This window comes from Molossus molossus, unplaced genomic scaffold (assembly GCF_014108415.1).
Source record: "Molossus molossus isolate mMolMol1 unplaced genomic scaffold, mMolMol1.p scaffold_m16_p_12, whole genome shotgun sequence".
NCBI classification, from domain to species: Eukaryota; Metazoa; Chordata; class Mammalia; order Chiroptera; family Molossidae; genus Molossus; species Molossus molossus.
The window spans coordinates 102,963,343-102,980,971 of NW_023425347.1; the positions used below are offsets into that span (position 1 = coordinate 102,963,343).

Genomic DNA, 17,629 nt, shown 5'->3' on the forward strand with positions numbered 1-17,629 from the left:
GGACCACTGTGTGGCGGTGCCACCGCTGAGGGGGGGAGCTGGGACAGGACGAGGGTCATGGTCACAGGCCTTTCAGACGTCTGATGGGGAATGGCAGGCCGCCCACGGGCCGCAGGAGGGCTCAGGTGACGTTCAGTTGCGGTTCCTTGATGAGCAGGAGGGTTTACAGCCATGGGCTGACGGGACCCCCCATAGTGATCATGGAAAGAGGGAGACTGGAACCCAGCTCAGGGCATAGTCGATCTCACAGGGAGGGACCCTGAGGTAGAAGGCCAGGAGGCGGCTCGTGTGGGCTGAGCAAGGTCGCACGTGGCATTGTGGAGGTCACTGGGCCTTCACAGGAGTGCCCTGTGCCAGTGGGGCGGAAGCCACCCTGCAGGACATGGGCATGAGGAGCTGTCAGGGTGACTGACACCACTCCTGCGTGACGTTGGCTGAAGGTGTTTTAAAACGGGGGGTTTCTAGAGTGTGTCTGTGCCCTGACGGGAACGCTGTGGGGGAGAGAGGCCAGCTGGTCCGACCCGGGGCCCCGCTCTGCTGCGGCCCAGCTGGTCCGACCCGGGGCCCCGCTCTGCTGCGGCCCAGCTGGTCCGACCCGGGGCCCCGCTCTGCTGCGGCCCAGCTGGTCCGACCCGGGGCCCCGCTCTGCTGCGGCCCAGCTGGTCCGACCCGGGGCCCCGCTCTGCTGCGGCCCAGCTGGTCCGACCCGGGGCCCCGCTCTGCTGCGGCCCAGCGGTCCGACCGGGGCCCCGCTCTGCTGCGGCCCAGCTGGTCCGACCGGGGCCCCGCTCTGCTGCGGCCCAGCTGGTCCGACCCGGGGGCCCCGCTCTGCTGCGGCCCAGCTGGTCCGACCGGGGCCCCGCTCTGCTGCGGCCCAGCTGGTCCGACCGGGGCCCCGCTCTGCTGCGGCCCAGCTGGTCCGACCCGGGGCCCCGCTCTGCTGCGGCCCAGCTGGTCCGACCGGGGCCCGCTCTGCTGCGGCCCAGCTGTCCGACCGGGCCCCGCTCTGCTGCGGCCCAGCTGGTCCGACCCGGGGCCCCGCTCTGCTGCGGCCCAGCTGGTCCGACCCGGGGCCCCGCTCTGCTGCGGCCCAGCTGGTCCGACCCGGGGCCCCGCCCTGCTGCGGCCCAGCTGGTCCGACCCGGGGCCCTGCTCTGCTGCGGCCCAGCTGGTCCGACCTGGGGCCCTGCTCTGCTGCGGCCCAGCTGGGCGAGTCGGGAGCAGGGCACCGGTGGCCGGGAGAATTGGACAGAAGCCCATCTGATTGCTCGGGTGGTGAAGAGAGGCTGCTGGGAGAGAGGGTGGGGTGTGAGGGACAGGGCTAGTATGGCCCGTGGGCAGGAACTCCAGCACAGTGTCAGGCAGTGGCAGGGCCTCGCCCAACTGTTCCGTCCTGCGGTGTGTCCCCTGCTCCAGATGCCCACAGTGCCCGCTGCGGTGTGAACCCAGTGCTGGCCAGCTCGGCTCCCGTGGTGTCTGCCCACGGTCTCGGGCACTGTGCTTTGTGGCCGTGGCCATGGCCACGTCCAGGCCCCTGCTGCGGCCTGTGCACCTCACTCGGATCACGTGCCCTGTCGCTTCCCGGAGGCTAGAAGCTGCCCAAAGCCGAAACCATCTTCCTTCCAGGTTCTGCCGGTTCCCACAGGAGATCGTCCTCCAGACGGCGGAGCGCTGCCGCATGAAGAAGCTGCAGCTGCTGGCTCACCAGTACATGATCCCCAGCAAGGTCGAGTTCTACGTCAGCGAGCGGCTGCCCGAGCCCTTCGCGCCGCCGCAGGCGGAGCGGTTCCGCAGGCTCGGGTAAGGAAGTGGCGGGAAGTGTAAGGAAGGGAGCCCTGGCCGGTTGCTCAGCGGTTAGAGCGTCGGCCCACAGACCAGACCGTCATGGGTTCAGTTCCGGTCAAGGGCACCTGCCTGGGTTGCAGGTTTCCCGGGCGACCAGGGCTTTGCGGGACCCAACCAATCGATGTGTCTTTCTTGACATTAATGTGTTCCTCTCTCTCTACCTCCCTCCTTCCAACTCTCTCTAAAAAATAAAATATCCATGGAAAAAAGATTAAAAACAAAAAAGAAAGTGTGAGTAAGGGCAATTGGCAGCAACTGCTCCCTGAAAGTCCCCACACTGTCCTGAGCCCCTCCTCCGGGTCCCCGCCCCACACTGTCCTGAGCCCCTCCTCCGGGTCCCCTCCCCACACTGTCCTGAGCCCCTCCTCCGGGTCCCCGCCCACACTGTCCTGAGCCCCTCCTCCGGGTCCCCTCCCCACACTGTCCTGAGCCCCTCCTCCGGGTCCCCTCCCACACTGTCCTGAGCCCCTCCTCTGGGTCCCTGCCCACACTTGTGTCTGGATGAGCTGGAGTGGCTCCTCACCCCCTCGCTGGCGGGCTGTCATCTTTGCCCTCTGTCTTCTTACCGGGGCAGCACTTGCCTTGAGGACACGTTAGGATTCACAGCCAGGTTTCTTCCTGGGGCTCTTCCTCCCTCGCCCAGCGAAGCCTGTCGCGCTGGCCCTGGCCGGTTTGGCTCAGCGGTGGGAGTGTCGGCCCGCGGACCAGAGCTTCAGGTCCCGCCAAGGGCACGTACTCGAGTGCAGTTTGTCCCCGGCCCCGGTTGGGGTCCTGTGGGTGGTAACCACTCGTGTCTCTCTCAGTCGGTGTGTCTCTCTCTTCCCCCCTCTCCCTCCCGCTCTATCTGAAGATAAATGCAACAATGTGCTTGGGTGAGGGGTAAGAAAAGTGGTAGGTAAACTGGAAGAGAACAGACCTGACGCCTGCGCGGGGAGGGCTGTGCTATGCCCACACTTCCTGTGCCCGCAGCTACGTCTCCCTCTGCGACAACGAGAAGACGGGCTGCAGGGCCCGGGAGCTGAAGTCGGTCTACGTGGACGCGGTGGGGCAGTTCCTGAAGCTGATTTTCCACCAAAACCACGCCAACAAGTACAACATCTATAATCAGGTGAGACGCGGCCGTCCCATGACAGCAGCTGGCTCCTCACAGGTCCCGTGTCCTGTGTCTTTTCCCAGAGGCCTTTTCCAAACCTCTGTCAGGCGGTATCTTTATGGAGGAACGTTACGCTCTCCTGGAGGGGTGATGCAGGAGGCGCCCCAAGACAGACAGCTGTCGGCGGGTCCCACAGCAGGCCCCCTGGAGCTGGAGGACGACCCCTCACCTTGTCCTTCCTCCACACCCCTCCCCCCGCGTTTTCACCCTTGACAGCCGGGTGGGCTCCTGTTCAGCTACAGCGATTCTCCAGGAGTCGGGGAGGGAGGGGCTCCTCCCCCTCAGGTGGAATCTGACTGAGCGAGCTGAGGGAACCCCAGTTCTGTCTCATCGTCCAATGTCCCAAGGTCAGGCTGTGTGGCCCACACCTAACCTTGAGCCATTGGTCCTGCTAGAGACTGTGTTAAACAAAGGTTCTTAGCTGTTACTGTTTTCACATCCTTTAAACGTTAAACTAGCCACTAGGTTTAACACTAGAATATTAACTTACACAACTTACAACAGCCGTTACTAGTAACTCTGCACCTTACCACCTTTCGCAATCCGCGTGCTTCGGGGAACCTGATCTCATTGGATGACAGATCGTCCCGAAGGGGTCGGTTACCACAAACCTTCTGCACTTAATCTCTGTTGGCTCAACTCTCTCAGGTCGCCCTGGTTGCGATCAACATCATCGGAGACCCTGCGGACTTGGGTGATGAGAGCAACATTGTAAGTTTGGGACGTTTCATTCCTGAAGAAGAGAATGTATTTCTAATAGGAGGGAAGTGTTTATTTTTGTCACAAACGGTGTCATCTTAAAACCTGTGTAAAATTGACTGGTGGGTAATTTTTTTTTTTTTTTTTGGTCCTCACTGGAGGACATTTTTGCATGTATCTTCAGATAGAGTGGGGGTGGGGGAGAGGGAGAGAAACATCGATGTGAGAGAGACACACCGAGTGGCTGCCACCCACACGACCCCAACTGGGGTGGGAACAAATTACAACCGAGGTACGTGCCCTTACCGGGAACCAAACCCAGGACTCTCCAGGCCACGGGCCGACGCTCTAATGCTGAGCCAAACCGGCCAGGGCGACTGGTGGGTAACTTAAAGTGTCTTTGACCCAAGAATCGTAGCTGTCCCTCCCGGAGACTGGGCTCGCTGATGCTCGCGGACACCTTGGCGTCGGCTCACCCTTAGCCAGGGTCGGTGCTGCTCCCCTTTCTCCTGAGACACTGAGCAGAGTTCCCGCCCCACAGGCCTCCAGAGAGAAGCTGATCGATCACTACCTGGGGCACAGCCTAGAGGACCCGGCTCTGGAAGGAAGCTGCAGTGGGTAAGGGCACCTGTCTCGGCCTGGGGACGAGCCGGGAGCTGTCCCAGCCTCCCCGGGGACTGTCTGAGCGCGCGTCACAGTTAGGGTCGCGGCTTGTCTAGACGTCTTCTCACGTTCAGTGCTGGGAAGTCTCGAGCGCTCAGAGGAAGGCCTGCCAGCTGTCGGCTGTGTTTCACTGGCACAGGCAGGGTCACAGGTGAAAATGTCAGGTGTTCACCGACCCAAATGACGCTCACTAGAGACGTCCCGCGGGTCCGCCCCGGAACCTGACTTAAGGCAGTGAGGACGGCACGTCAAGTCGGAGGTAGGGTCGCGGTCCTGCGGCTCCCCTCCGCAGTCTCCACACGCGCAGCCGTGGTACCGGTGTGTTCTGCTGCCTGCTTTACCGTAGGACTCTCAGAAGGTCAGAGTGAGGGCAGCTGAGGAGCCCAGGCGGCACGTCCCTTCCCTCCCTCTGCTCCCGGGCACCGTCAGCACCTCGGCACCTGCCCACCGTGTACTACAGCCAGGAGCCCCTGCGGTGGGCCGGTCCACAGAAAGGAGCTTGAGACCGCCCAGCCCCTCTGACAGCAGCTTCCGGCCAGGAAAGGAGGGCACCGTGTTAGCAGGGGCTCTGGCTCTGCAAGGCTCCTGGTGTAGCCCCGCCTCCCCTCACAGTGGAGCTGTGACACAGGGACTAGTGCTCCAGCCCACCACCTCTGTGCGCACAGATACGGGGAGCCCTGGCTTCACCCTGCGTGTGGGCAGAGGCCCCGTCCTCAGAAATAGATGAGAAGCTGCTCACTCACCCACACAGGCCCCACGTCTACCCAGACCCTCCCACACCTGCTGAGCCCCGAGGAGACCATCCTCTCGGGGGGACCGGGAACACTGGGAGAGCCCTGAAGTGAGGGCCTCCCTTCCTGGCCGCGTCCTCCCGGGGTGGCAGCGTCCTGCCGCAGGGACCCAGTTGGAGGACAGTGACAGCCAAGCTCACCCTTCGGCTTTGGCACCTCCCATGAAGTTCCTGGCATCGTTTTGGTGTCTCTACATCGGTTCTTTGCCGGGCAGCCAGAAGAGACGTCAGCCTGCACATTGCCGGTCCCGCCTCACGGCAGGGTTTTCAGAAGGCAAAGCAGGCCTGTGGAAAGGTCGCGTGGGCACTGGGGCCACGTACCACTGGACGTGCGACCCCTTGCTTGCGGTGAGGGGACGGTCTGCAGGAAGTGGAGAACCTGCCTGTGTCACTCTGGTGGCCCGGAGGCCTGCTCACGTGTCACGTGACATGTTTTCTTTGTAGGATTTTTGTAATGAGATGAAGTCTTTGTTTTCTCTCTAGTCTTCAAGGCAGAGCAACAGACTTACAAGTATAATCTGTATTTTGGTGAAGTAATTGAGTGATCTTGTAGGCACAGTAGAACATGTCACTGTCTAGTCTTCGCTGGGACACACTGACGTGGTTCAGAGCTACGAACTCGGTGGGGGTGCTTAGTCATTCAGACGGTGACATCCTCCCATGTCCTGTTTGAATTCATTTTTTTTTTTTTTTGGTACATGCCCCTAGCGGGAACCAAACCCCGGACTCTCTGGTCCACAGGCCTATGCTCCAACCGCTGAGCCAGACCGGCCAGGGCTGAATTCATTATTGTACCGATTTACCAACCAGTGCTTTTGATGACATGTAGCATTTTACCTAACATGTACCCACATGTAAGGATACCCAAGTCCAAGCCCCCAGGGTCACTCGAGCAGATGGGGAGATTCTGAACTGTCCTCCGGTGACCGTCTGCCATGCTGTTCCACTGGCTCCGTGACCTGTTAGACCCAGAAGGGTGCGGTCGCCTGCTAGGGGGACTGAGCAGAGATTGGAGGTGACAGTCAGCAGGGCTGCCGGCCAGCCAGGGGTCATGGATTCCTGGGGGTTGCTGGTCGCCTGCAGGACTTGACGGTTGCTGACAGTACCTGACACTGAGGTAGAAGCTCAGTAGAAGCAACTGTCCCCTTGAATGTTCATCAGTCACTGTGGTGCTGGTGTGAATCTGGATGCCTGGCTGCCCCCGCCCACCAGGCTCACGGTTCAGCGATGGGGCCTGGTCAGTGCTGGCCTGGATTTCTGCCGCCTGCAGACGATTCCCACGCGCGTCCCCTTGCCTGGAGCAGAGCCTGGCACGGTCTGGTCTGCACCGGGAGGAGCTGCGGGTGCCCGAGGACTGAGGCCCAGCTGCCCCGGCGTGCGCTTGGCTACGGGCCAGGGCGTGAGGGTGCAGCTCCATTGTGCAGCTGTGTGGCGGAGCCGGGCGTGCTGACGCCCCAGGCGGGGGTGGGGCATTCTCCTGAATGTGCTGGGCCAGCCCACAGGGCCCACCACCTTGCAGCCTCCACGGGTGCAATAGGCCCTGAAATGTTCATTCCTCTCCTCTAGGAAGTCCGACTACATCTCCCCACTGGATGACCTGGCCTTCGACATGTACCAGGACCCGGAAGTCGCGCAGATCATACGCAAGCTGGACGAGCGGAAACGCGAGGCGGCCCGGCAGGAGCGCTACGACGACGCCAAGAAGCTGAGACAAGCGCTTGCTGACCTGCAGAAGGTGCGCCTCTGGGCAGCGGGTGCCCTGCGCCCGCACTGGTCCGTGTTGGGTGCGCGCGGCCCGACCAGTGAGCGGGTCACGGGCTGGAGGGTGGGTGTGGGTTCAGCGATCCGGGCAGTAGTCATAAACCTGTCCCTGAAGCCCGTGGGCCCTCTCAGACATCATCCCAGGTGCCAGGCAGGAGAACACCCGGCCCGTCGGGCATGACCACGGACTCGTGGGGCGGACGCTGCCGCAGCCCCAGCAGCGGGAGCTCTGCAGGAGGTGTAGCCGGGCCTTCCCCACTCGGCCCGTCCCCACAGGGCCCGTGTGCGCCAGCACCCCGTCGTGAGCACGCCCGGAGCTGTGCGCGGAGGCGAGCTGACCGGGTCAGAAACTGCATTGTGCGCAGGTCGGCGAGCGGCTGGGGCGCTACGAGGTGGAGAAGCGCTGCGCCGTGGAGAAGGAGGACTACGACCTGGCCAAGCACAAGAAGCGGCAGATGGAGCAGTACCGCGCCTGGGCCTTCGAGCAGCTGCACAGCCTCGTGGACCGCGAGCTGGTGGGCACGGCTCGGGCCCCGGGAGGGCTGGGTGCCCGCGAGGCCGTCCGCGTGACCATTCTGTCCCATAGAGCCGGACAGACCTGTGCCCGGTGATGTCGGCAGCAGTGTGCCCACCACTGGCCCTCACAGTACTCACTGTAGAGCAGAAAGGGGTGCGACAGCAGGGCGGGGGTCTTGCTCACCAGTGTTTCCTTCTTGGTGAGAACAAGTTGCTGACAGACAGCCCCAGGCACCCCCCTGACCCCATGCCCCTGGGGGAGCTGGAGGAGAGTCACCCCAGCATTTCAGCTGGCTGAGGACACAGTCCATGAGAGGCACTGCCCTGCTCCTCTGCCCCCACACGGGCAGGGGTGCACTGATGTTACAGATTCAGAGACCGAGGCTGAGCCACAGACCACGTGGCTGAGAGTGCCAACGGCCCACTGCCTGGCTTAGACCACGTGGGTGAGAGTGTCAACGGCCCACTGCCTGGCTTAGACCACGTGACTGAGAGTGCAGGTGGCCCACTGCCTGGCTTAGACCACGTGGCTGAGTGCAGGTGGCCCACCGCCCGGCTTAGACCACGTGGCTGAGAGTGCAGGTGGCCCACCGCCCAGCTTAGACCACGTGGCTGAGAGTGCCGACGGCCCACCGCCCGGCTTAGACCACGTGGCTGAGAGTGCCGACGGCCCACCGCCCGGCTTAGACCACATGGCTGAGAGTGCCGACGGCCCACCGCCCGGCTTAGACCACGTGGCTGAGAGTGCAGGTGGCCCACTGCCTGGCTTAGACCACGTGGGTGAGAGTGCAGGTGGCCCACTGCCTGGCTTAGACCACGTGGCTGAGAGTGTGGGTGGCCCACCGCCCGGCTTAGACCACGTGGCTGAGAGTGCCGACGGCCCACCGCCCGGCTTAGACCACGTGGCTGAGAGTGCCGACGGCCCACCGCCCGGCTTAGACCACGTGGCTGAGAGTGCAGGTGGCCCACTGCCTGGCTTAGACCATGTGGCTGAGAGTGCCAACGGCCCACAGCCCGGCTTAGACCACGTGGCTGAGAGTGCAGGTGGCCCACTGCCTGGCTTAGACCACGTGGCTGAGAGTGCAGGTGGCCCACCGCCCGGCTTAGACCACGTGGCTGAGAGTGCCGACGGCCCACCGCCTCGCCACTCTGGCTGTGATCAGACTAGCTCCGGCCTGCGCTGCAGTCTCCCCACCACATTTCCAGGGCCAGTGGTGGACACTCGGTGGGTGAACTGTTCGAAGCACGGACCACCACGCCCGTGCACAGTGCTCGTGATGGCACAGGGTAAAGACAGTGCCAGGTGCAGGCCCCCCCCTCGGGCCTCCACCAGCACGTCGCAAGTGCTCATGGTCACACCGGGGTCGCCCTGTGCCCCTCACTGGGTGGTCCCCGCAGTGTTGCGCCAGCAGTGAGGGGTGGGCGGGCTGTGGCCATCCTCGGTGAAGACGGTCACTCTGCCTCCCTCAGCAGGTGCAGGTGCGCGGAGCTGGTGTGAGCGGCACTGAGAGTCACAGGTCCCTTCTCCCTAGGTGGGAAGGCCTCTCGATTTACCGCTCCAGCCCCTCGCTCCCTCAGGCAGCGCTTGCCACCGGCCGCCAGCGCTGCCACCACCGCAAGGAGGGACCGTGACAGAAAACCGGTTTGCAGACCAGTTCGTTCCGGAAAAGCCCCCATCGCATCCCCTGGACGTGGACCAGCCGCTGCCCCCCACGCACCCTCCTCTCAAGACCCAGGTAGGAGACTGAGGCCCGAGACGTGCCGTGTGCCCCGCAGACGCGCAGGGAGGGCCCGAGGGGGGCGGGTGCTGTGCGGGCACAGGCGCTGGTAGGGGAGGCGGCCACGCCCCTCCGGGCCCCTCCCGAGGGGAGGCAGACGCGGGACATGAGCGGCCAGCACAGTCATGCCTTCCCGGGCACAGGGCAGCACCTGTGTCTGTTGTTCCGGCAACACACACGGGCGCCTGCGCAGGGACCGCAGGAGGCTGAGACCGCGCAGTGTGAGCTCACCTCAGAGCATGTCGTGTGGCCACTACGCCTGGGTGGCCATGTGACGCGAGTGGCAGAACACCTGCCTCAGACGGGCATTGGCGCCCGTGACCAGGAGCCTGCGGTCCTGTGGGTGGCACTCAGCCCCGCGGTGGCACCGGGAGCCTGGTTGCTTCCTGTCTCTCAGCTGTTTCCTGCCACGTGGCCCCGGCACACTCTGAACGTGTTACCCTCCGAGGAGAGCGCGTCTCCTTCTAACCACAGGTCCCCAGGTCCACCTGCTCACGTTGGCCTGTCACACACCAGCCTCCGCGGCGTGACAAGGGCGGAGGGAAAAGGCCCGCGGGCTTGTCAGGACCTCCCTCCTGGGCTTCCACTGCACCGTGTGCCCGCAGCTCTGGGAGGAAGGGGTCGCCAGGTGGGCACGGGCAGGTGTCTGCCGCCCAGGGACCTGCGCAAGCGGGAGGCTCCCAGGGCACAGCTGAGTGTCCCCATCATCCCCCCAACATCTCATCACAGCTTAATTGTTAGTTCAGCTTCATACTTCCATTTAAAAGTGCTACTTTCTCCTTCCCTGGCACCTCTGTGCTTCGTTTCACACTAAGAGCAGCCATGGGAACGTGAGACCCTCCTGTTGCCTGTGTACACTCAGACCCCCAAGCGTTGGTATGAGGAACGCTTCGCTCAGTACCTGACACCCACCTCGGAACAGGTCGCGGGGACACTGTCTGCCTTCCCTTCATTACCTGACAGTTGGCTTCAGACCGACTTGTCTGTGTGTCTCCCCTGAGAGTGGCAGCCTGGGAGGGCGGGTCCTCCTGCTCCTGCTCCACATGGGGCACCGGGCCGGGGCCAGGGTCGGGCTCAGGCAGTCTGCCGAAGGCCCAGGGGTCGGACGGACAGACGGCTGCCTGTGCGGGAGAGGCTGGCGGGCGACCGTGAAAGGCTGCTGGGCAGTGAGCATGCTTGAAGTCGGGTTGGCGCTCACTTGCAGCGAAGAAAGTGGTCTCCCTGCACTGAAGGGCAGCGCTGCTGGCCCTGGCCAGGCGTCTGCACACAGACGGGGCTCGATGGGGCCTGGAGCAGCTCGATTGCACTGTGTCGGCCAGGCCCTGCTGCCTGTCCACGCGTCTGCCTGACAACACTGTGTCACAACCCTCATTCAGACCAGGGAGGCCAGAGCGGCTGGCCCACAGTGCAGATGGTGGGCGGGTGCCCACGCAGCTCTGCAGACCCCTCCCTCTCCTGCAGCTCGAGTCCCTGCCCTATGACGAGCGGCCCCTTCCTGCGGTCCACAAGCAGCCCAGGGCAGCGACTGTGGAGCCAGAAAAGAGCGACACGGACGTCAGTGAGGCGCCCAGGGGGGCAGCTGTGGGCGAGCCAGAGCCCCTGACAGAGAAGGCCCTCCGAGAAGCCGGCTCGGCCGTGGACGTGCTGGGAGAAAGCTTGGTAGGGGGCCGCCGTGGGGGTGCGCTGCGCGGCGCTCTGTGCGCGTCCCCAGTTCCCGGCCACGGGAGTTCTGGCAGAGCTCCGACCGCTCCCCATTGCAGCCAGGTCCCCAGGTCCCCATTGCAGCCAGGTCCCCGTTGCAGCCAGGTCCCCATTGCAGCCAGGTCCCCGTTGCAGCCAGGTCCCCAGGTCCCCATGCAGCCAGGTCCCCAGGTCCCCATTGCAGCCAGGTCCCCATTGCAGCCAGGTCCCCAGGTCCCCGTTGCAGCCAGGTCCCCGTTCGAGCCAGGTCCCCATGCGGCCAGGTCCCCATGCAGCCAGGTCCCTGTGGTGGCCAGGTCCCCGTTGCAGCCAGGTCCCCATGCGGCCAGGTCCCCGTTGCGGCCAGGTCCCCGTTGCAGCCAGGTCCCCATGCAGCCAGGTCCCTGTGGTGGCCAGGTCCCCGTTGCAGCCAGGTCCCGAAGCAGCCAGGTCCCCGTTGCAGCCAGGTCCCCGTTGCAGCCAAGTCCCCATGCAGCCAGGTCCCCGTTGCAGCCAGGTCCCCGTTGCGGCCAGGTCCCCGTTCTATCCAGGTCCCCGTTGCAGCCAGGTCCCCGTTGCAGCCAGGTCCCTGTGGTGGCCAGGTCCCCGTTGCAGCCAGGTCCCCGTTGCGGCCAGGTCCCCGTTGCGGCCAGGTCCCCATGCAGCCAGGTCCCCGTTGCAGCCAGGTCCCTGTGGTGGCCAGGTCCCCGTTGCAGCCAGGTCCCCATGCAGCCAGGTCCCCGTTGCAGCCAGGTCCCCGTTGCAGCCAGGTCCCCATGCAGCCAGGTCCCCGTTGCAGCCAGGTCCCCAGGTCCCCGTGTGGCCAGGTCCCCGTTGCAGCCAGGTCCCCAGGTCCCCGTTGCGGCCAGGTCCCCGTGGTGGCCAGGTCCCCGCGGCGGCCAGGTCCCCATGGTGGCCAGGTCCCCTTGCAGACAGGTGGCCTCTGTGTGTGCGCACTTGCACCCTGTGGCAGTCCCGGCATCTGAGCAGGCTCCGCAGCCAGTGCCGGGTGCGGTGATGGCGCGGATGCCACAGGGTAAGCAGCACTTGTGTGCAGGTGGCCGGGGCCTACTCAAAGTCGTGGTCATGCCGGGAGGACGCGCTGCTCACCCTGCACCGGCAGCTGATGGGCACGCCTGCCAGCACCCCCAGGGAAGACCTGAAGAGCGTGCTGAGGGCGGCTGTCTTTCTCCTGAGAAGGGCCATCCGGGACATCGTGACCCCGGTGAGTCCGCCAGCCGCAGCACCCCCGTGTCCCCAAAGAGAGGCTTCGTGGTCGCCGGAATGGCGGTCAGCTTCACCGCGGCGTCCCCAGCAATTAAGGAAGGGCATCGGTGAGGAGTCCGGGCATCTGTCTTTGCTCGTCATCTTCACTGGTCTTGAATGGTCTCCCCGCTTTCGTGCTCTTCAAAGCCACGGGGGCCTGGTCCCCAGACTCACGAATGTCCAGTCCTGTTTTTGTTTTCCATGAAGCCTGCGGCTTGGAGGTCACTGCTGAGTTTGCTAACTCCGAAAGGCCCCAGATGAGCGCCCCGGGGAGCGGGGCTCTGGGACACGCGGCGGCCGGAGCGCGGGGCACTCGCCCACCAGGGACTGGGAACATGTCCCTCCGCGAGGAGCTGGGCTGAGAGCCCCTCTCAGTTTGCCGCTTCCAGCCCTGCAGGCACGCAGGTTTCAGCAGGATGTCGTACTGCTGACAGCGCTCCCTGTCTGTCTGCGGGTCCCCGAGCGCAGCTCATCCACGCCCCCACTTTGCTCAGGTGTTCCTGGCGTCTTTGAAAGTGCTGAAGATGATAGTCACACAGTACATCCCGAAACACAAGCTGAGCAAGCTCGAGACGGCTCACTGCGTGGAGAGAACCATCCCCGTTCTGCTTGCGAGGACTGGAGACTCTTCTGCGCGTCTCCGGATTGTAGCTTCCAGTTTCATCCAGGTACGGTGTCCCGTCAGGTACCGACGGCGCGGTGGGCGTAGCCCTGGGGGCTGGACTGGGCGCAGACTCAGCAGGTCCGTGTCTGCTGGCACCCTGGCCCTCTGGCGTGGAGCCCCTGGCGCTCCTCGGGCTCTGACAGGTGCACCTGCCTGGGCGTGAACGCTGATGGGAAGGTGCCGCGGTGTTCCCGCGCTTCCTTCCAACATTCGCTGTTAATTTGTAAAATAAGTAGAAACACGGAAAACTACATCAGAATAGAAACTTCGGGGTTAGACAGCAGCAAAGGTGTCACTGTCTTGGTGAGAACGTTCGCCCTCTTCCGACGAGCGTGCGTGCTCCAGGCCAGGTGTTGGCGTGCGGAGCCGGGTGCCGGGGCAGCGGCTGCGCGTCTGCGTCGTCAGCTGGGGCCTCGGGCTGCAGAAGGTCTGCGCTCCCGGAGCTGCTCCAGTTGTGAGCTGCACATTCTTCACGGGAGGAGCCCGGAGCTTTTAGTTTCCCAAAGGGGCCACTTTCCTGGAGGGACTCAGTGTCACTCCACTCAGCAAACTCACCCCGTTGAAGTGAGGGCGACGCAGGAGAAGGGGCGGCAGGTTCCCCTAGGCGCGCAGTGTGCTCCTGTCCCTGCAGCGGAGCTGGGGCGCCTCGCAGAGGACGAGTCGCGATGAGAGCAGGGCCCTTGTTCTTTAAGCCATTCAACTTCCGAGGGCCGTGGCCCTGCTGGCGTCTCTGTTGGAGGCCCAGGGGCCACAGCCCCCTGACCGGCAGGTGGCTGCTGCTCTAAGTGCACAGCTCGGGGCTGCCTGTCGTCTGGGAGCTCACTGCTCACGCCGCTGTCCGCGGCCACTTCCTCAGCAGGACGTGAGCTGTGGGAGAGTGAGGTGATCGCGGGCGCTGGCCACAGACCTGCTGAGCACAGGTTCCTTCTGTGTTGTGACTTGTGCACCGTGTTTTTTCTTCTTTTTCTGTTTCTGGCTCAGTGATAATTATGTATCTTTCTGTAATCTTTTTTTTTATCCTCACCCAAGGACATTTTTGCATTCATTTTCAGGTAGAGTGGGAAGGAGAGAGGGAGGAAGAGAGAGAAGCATCGACGTGAAAGGGACACATCGAGTGGCTGCTTCCCACACAACCCCAACCAGGGCCGGGGACAAACTGCAACCGAGATACGTGCCCTTAGCAGGAACTGAACCCAGGACTCTGGTCCGCGGGCCGACGCTCTAACCGCTGAGCCAGACCAGCCAGGGAAATCTTTTTTTTTTTAATCCTCACCTGAGGCTCTTTTTCATTGATTTTTAGAGAGTAGAAGGTGAAAGAGAGGGACAGATCAATGTGAGAGAGACATCGCTTGGTTGCCTCCTGAACTCACCGCAGCCGGGCCTGGGCATCAACCCGAGACCCTCCGGTGCACAGGACAACGCTCCAACCACCGAGCCCCACCAGCCAGGCTCTTTGGTCAGTCTTGACGATAGGAACGTCGATTCGTCCAGAAATTTGAATTTGTGGTGGTGCTCACACCCTCATCTTGCCCGTCAGGAGTCTCCTCGGCCAGACCACGTGCACGGTTGCGCTCTGGGTTGGCAAACGGCCCTGGCCAGTTTTCTCAGTGGTTAGAGCGTCAGCCCTCGGACCAAAGAATCACGGGTTTGATTCCGGTCAAGGGCACGGACCTCGGTTGCAGTTCGGTCCCGGCCCTGTTCATGGACGTGCAGGAGGCAGCCAGTCAGTGTGTCTCTCTCACATCGATGTTTCTGTCTCGCCCTCTCTCCCTCACACTCTATCTGAAAATAAATGGAAAAATATCCTTGAGTGAGGATTTTAAAAAAATAAGTCCTGAAATTATTCACAAAATGAAGGTAATTTCTTTCAGGGTTTTAGAAATTAGAAAACCTTCTTCTTGAGGCTGAGAACTCTGAGGAGGGAAGCGTGAGGGGTTGGGTCCGTTGTCTCTTCGTCTGCATCAGCCTCCAGGCGGCTGTGGCTTCCCTCCCTCCCCTCCGGGTTTTGTTCTTGTTACTGTGCCTCGAACAGATGTGTGAGCCTGGTCAGTGTCCACCCTGCTGCCACTCATGTCTCACCGCCTGGTGCCCGGGCTCACGCGGAGGGCCCTGTGCCGTCGCACTGACTCGCCTCTGGCCTCTCCTAGGACAGAGGATTAACCATGTTGGTCCCCGTAGGAGATGGCCCTGTGCAAGGAGGTGAAGTCTCTCCAGCTGATTCCGTCTTACCTGGTTCAGCCACTGAAAGCCAACGCTTCGGCCCACCTGGCCATGAGTCAGATGGACCTCCTGGCCCGGCTGCTGGGGGATCTGGGCACCGACGGCACGGGCTTCACCGTGGATAACGTGATGAAGGTAAGCGCGTGTCCCGCTGGTGTGACGCGCACTGTGACGCGCACTGAAGGCGGTGCCTGGGGAGGGGTGTCCGTGCTGGTTGAGTGGGCGAGTGAGCGTCTCCAGGGAAGGCAGCGTCCTGTAGTCCTGGGGCACGTGGTGTGGACAGACGTGGTCCGAGGTGCTCAGCAAATGCAGAGAGCGCTGTGGGCAGGGACACGCCGTGTGGTGGAGGGTCCATGCGCCTGCGTGCGCTGCCCTGCTGCAGGCAGCCTGGTGGCACCTGGACGCTGTGGGGGGCTTGGCCCGATTAGGATCCCTTCCTCCTCAGTTGCCTGTGCCGAAGGGCAGCCCCGCCTGGTGCCCGTGACCTCCTGGTGGGAGGGGCGGGCGCGGCGGCCATGGGACTGGGGCCTGTCCTCCCCTCCAGCCCCACACGCTGTCGGCTCAGGACCCGGCCCCGACCTGACGGTGACTGTGCCAGGGTCACAGAGGCCTGTGTTTATCCCCTGTTCTGTCCACAGAGCTGTGACTCAGACACGGGATAAACACCCCTTTTGAGATACACTCTCCACCTGGCAGCCAGAAGGCCACGCGGCCCTGGCTTCCCCACCTTCCTGGTCCCGGTCCCTTTGCTGGTTCCCCCTCGTCGTCCTGACTCTTGTGTCTGGAGTCCCCAGGCCTCGCTCGTCCCCTTTCTGTACACATCGCCCTGGGGTGTCGTCCGCCCCTCCCCGTTGATGGAGACTTTCAGATGTCTGCCTGCGGGTTTGTGCCCTCCCTGAAGTTCTGACTCACCTGCCGCCGCCCACTCTGCATCTCCCACGGGTGTCAGGGAGCTGCACACAGCTGTGTCCACACCCAGCTCTGCCTCCCACTCCCACCCACACGCCCGGGCGTGGCCCCTCCCGGTGTCCAGCCAGCTTCAGCCATGCTGTGGGCTCGCCCCTCAGGTCGTGCAGAAGCCGGCCTGCCCCACACCCACGGCGGGCACCAGGCCCAGCCATCGCCCAGCCTGCGTCTCAGACTCGCGGGCGTCCCACTCGCCCTCGTCTCTGAACCCACGCTCAGTTCCCTGCCCCCACCGCAGAGGCGCCGAGCCCACCTCACATGCTGACGCTCTTGACCGGCAGCGCCCCACCCCTGGGTGCCAGTCGGAGCGTCCGTCACAGCCGGCCACGCGGCCGCTGCTCCCGGTGCCCCGGTGGAGGCGCACGTGTCTCGGTCCAGTGCAGCCCGCAGGGTGCGACGTCTCTCCGGTGTGCTGGCTCCACGTTCACGTCACCTGAGGCCACCCAGTGAAGGACACGACTGGAGGATGAGTGGCAGGTGTCTGTCAGCCAAGCCCCTCCCACCCCATGTCACTGAGTCCAAGGGGCCTGGGCCTTGTGAGTGACCACTCTGAGCAGAGAGCCCTGTGCTTGTCTGTGTGAACGCTGGGGACTGTCCAGGCGCAGGGAGGAGGAGGAGACGGGACACAAGCAGGAAACGGGGGTGATGGCTACCAAAGTGAAGTTCTCGAAGAGCCAGGGACAGGGCCCAGTAGACACAGAAGGTTGGCTCAGGAGCAGGGACAAGTCCTCGCCCCGACAGGAGCTCGGCAGCTTGAAGCCGAGGACGGGCGGTGGGTTGGTGGTCCGCGGACAGGAAGCGCTCAGCAGGACGTCAGGGAGCGTGGTGCCGGCCAGCCTACCGCGCGGCGCCAGGGACCTGTCCTCTGCGGGGCCAAAAGGCCAGCGCGCAGCCGGCCAGCGTGATCCCCAAGTCTGCTGCCACATCCCGCTTCATCCGGTGACTGCGGAGAGGAAGTGGGGTCCCGGGTTTTGAGGCTGCATGGGTGCCACCCCTGTGCATGATGGACCACACTCTCCAGGCTGGGCACGCAGGGCAGCGAGGACTGGAGGGAGCAGCCAGTCCGGACAGGGCGGAGGTCCCGATGGGGTGGAGGGATTGTCGGGGAGGTGGTACAGAAGGAATGAGCCAGCGGGGCAGGGGGCACCCGTAGGGTGGGACGCTTGAGGCGGCGCTTTTAGAGGTGGTGCCGCGGCTGGAAGGGACAGGTCCTGGTGACCCCCAGGAGTGCGCGGCGGGCAGATTCCGTGGGCGTGAGGAGGCCCCGGGGAGGCGGGCCCCACGGCACTGTTCCCAGGCACGGCGTCCGTCTAGATGGGGTCAGTGCGCTGTGATGCGTTTGTGGGACAGGACTGTGAAGCAGTAGGTGAAAGGGCCACGGGGAAGGACACACACAGGGTTCGAACGTGGCGCTGGTGGGGCGTGGCTGGGTGATGGGCACCGTGTGTTTCTTTTTCATCCTCACCCGAGCACATTTCTCCACTGATTTTCCTCTTCAGAGTGGAAGGGGAGGGGGAGGGAGAGAGACACACGAACGTGAGAGAGACATCGGTTGGTTGTCTCCCACACGACCCCCACCGGGGCCGGGGATCAAACCTGTGACTCTTTGGTCCACGGGCTGATGCCAT

At 63.6% G+C, this 17,629-nt stretch overlaps 1 protein-coding gene across 2 annotated transcripts in view; it reads left to right on the plus strand.

The window, feature by feature from the left end:
* The window catches only part of CEP104 (centrosomal protein 104), a 39,315-nt gene that overhangs the window by 9,857 nt on the left and 11,829 nt on the right, over positions 1–17,629 (plus strand). For both annotated transcript variants that reach the window (XM_036256560.1, XM_036256559.1), the window contains exons 3-13: positions 1,627–1,800; positions 2,815–2,953; positions 3,647–3,709; positions 4,239–4,315; positions 6,717–6,885; positions 7,277–7,426; positions 8,960–9,163; positions 10,667–10,864; positions 11,943–12,110; positions 12,646–12,819; positions 14,994–15,170. In XM_036256560.1, the coding sequence (XP_036112453.1) occupies positions 1,627–1,800; positions 2,815–2,953; positions 3,647–3,709; positions 4,239–4,315; positions 6,717–6,885; positions 7,277–7,426; positions 8,960–9,163; positions 10,667–10,864; positions 11,943–12,110; positions 12,646–12,819; positions 14,994–15,170 (1,693 nt within the window). The remainder of the gene's footprint in view (positions 1–1,626; positions 1,801–2,814; positions 2,954–3,646; positions 3,710–4,238; positions 4,316–6,716; positions 6,886–7,276; positions 7,427–8,959; positions 9,164–10,666; positions 10,865–11,942; positions 12,111–12,645; positions 12,820–14,993; positions 15,171–17,629) is intronic.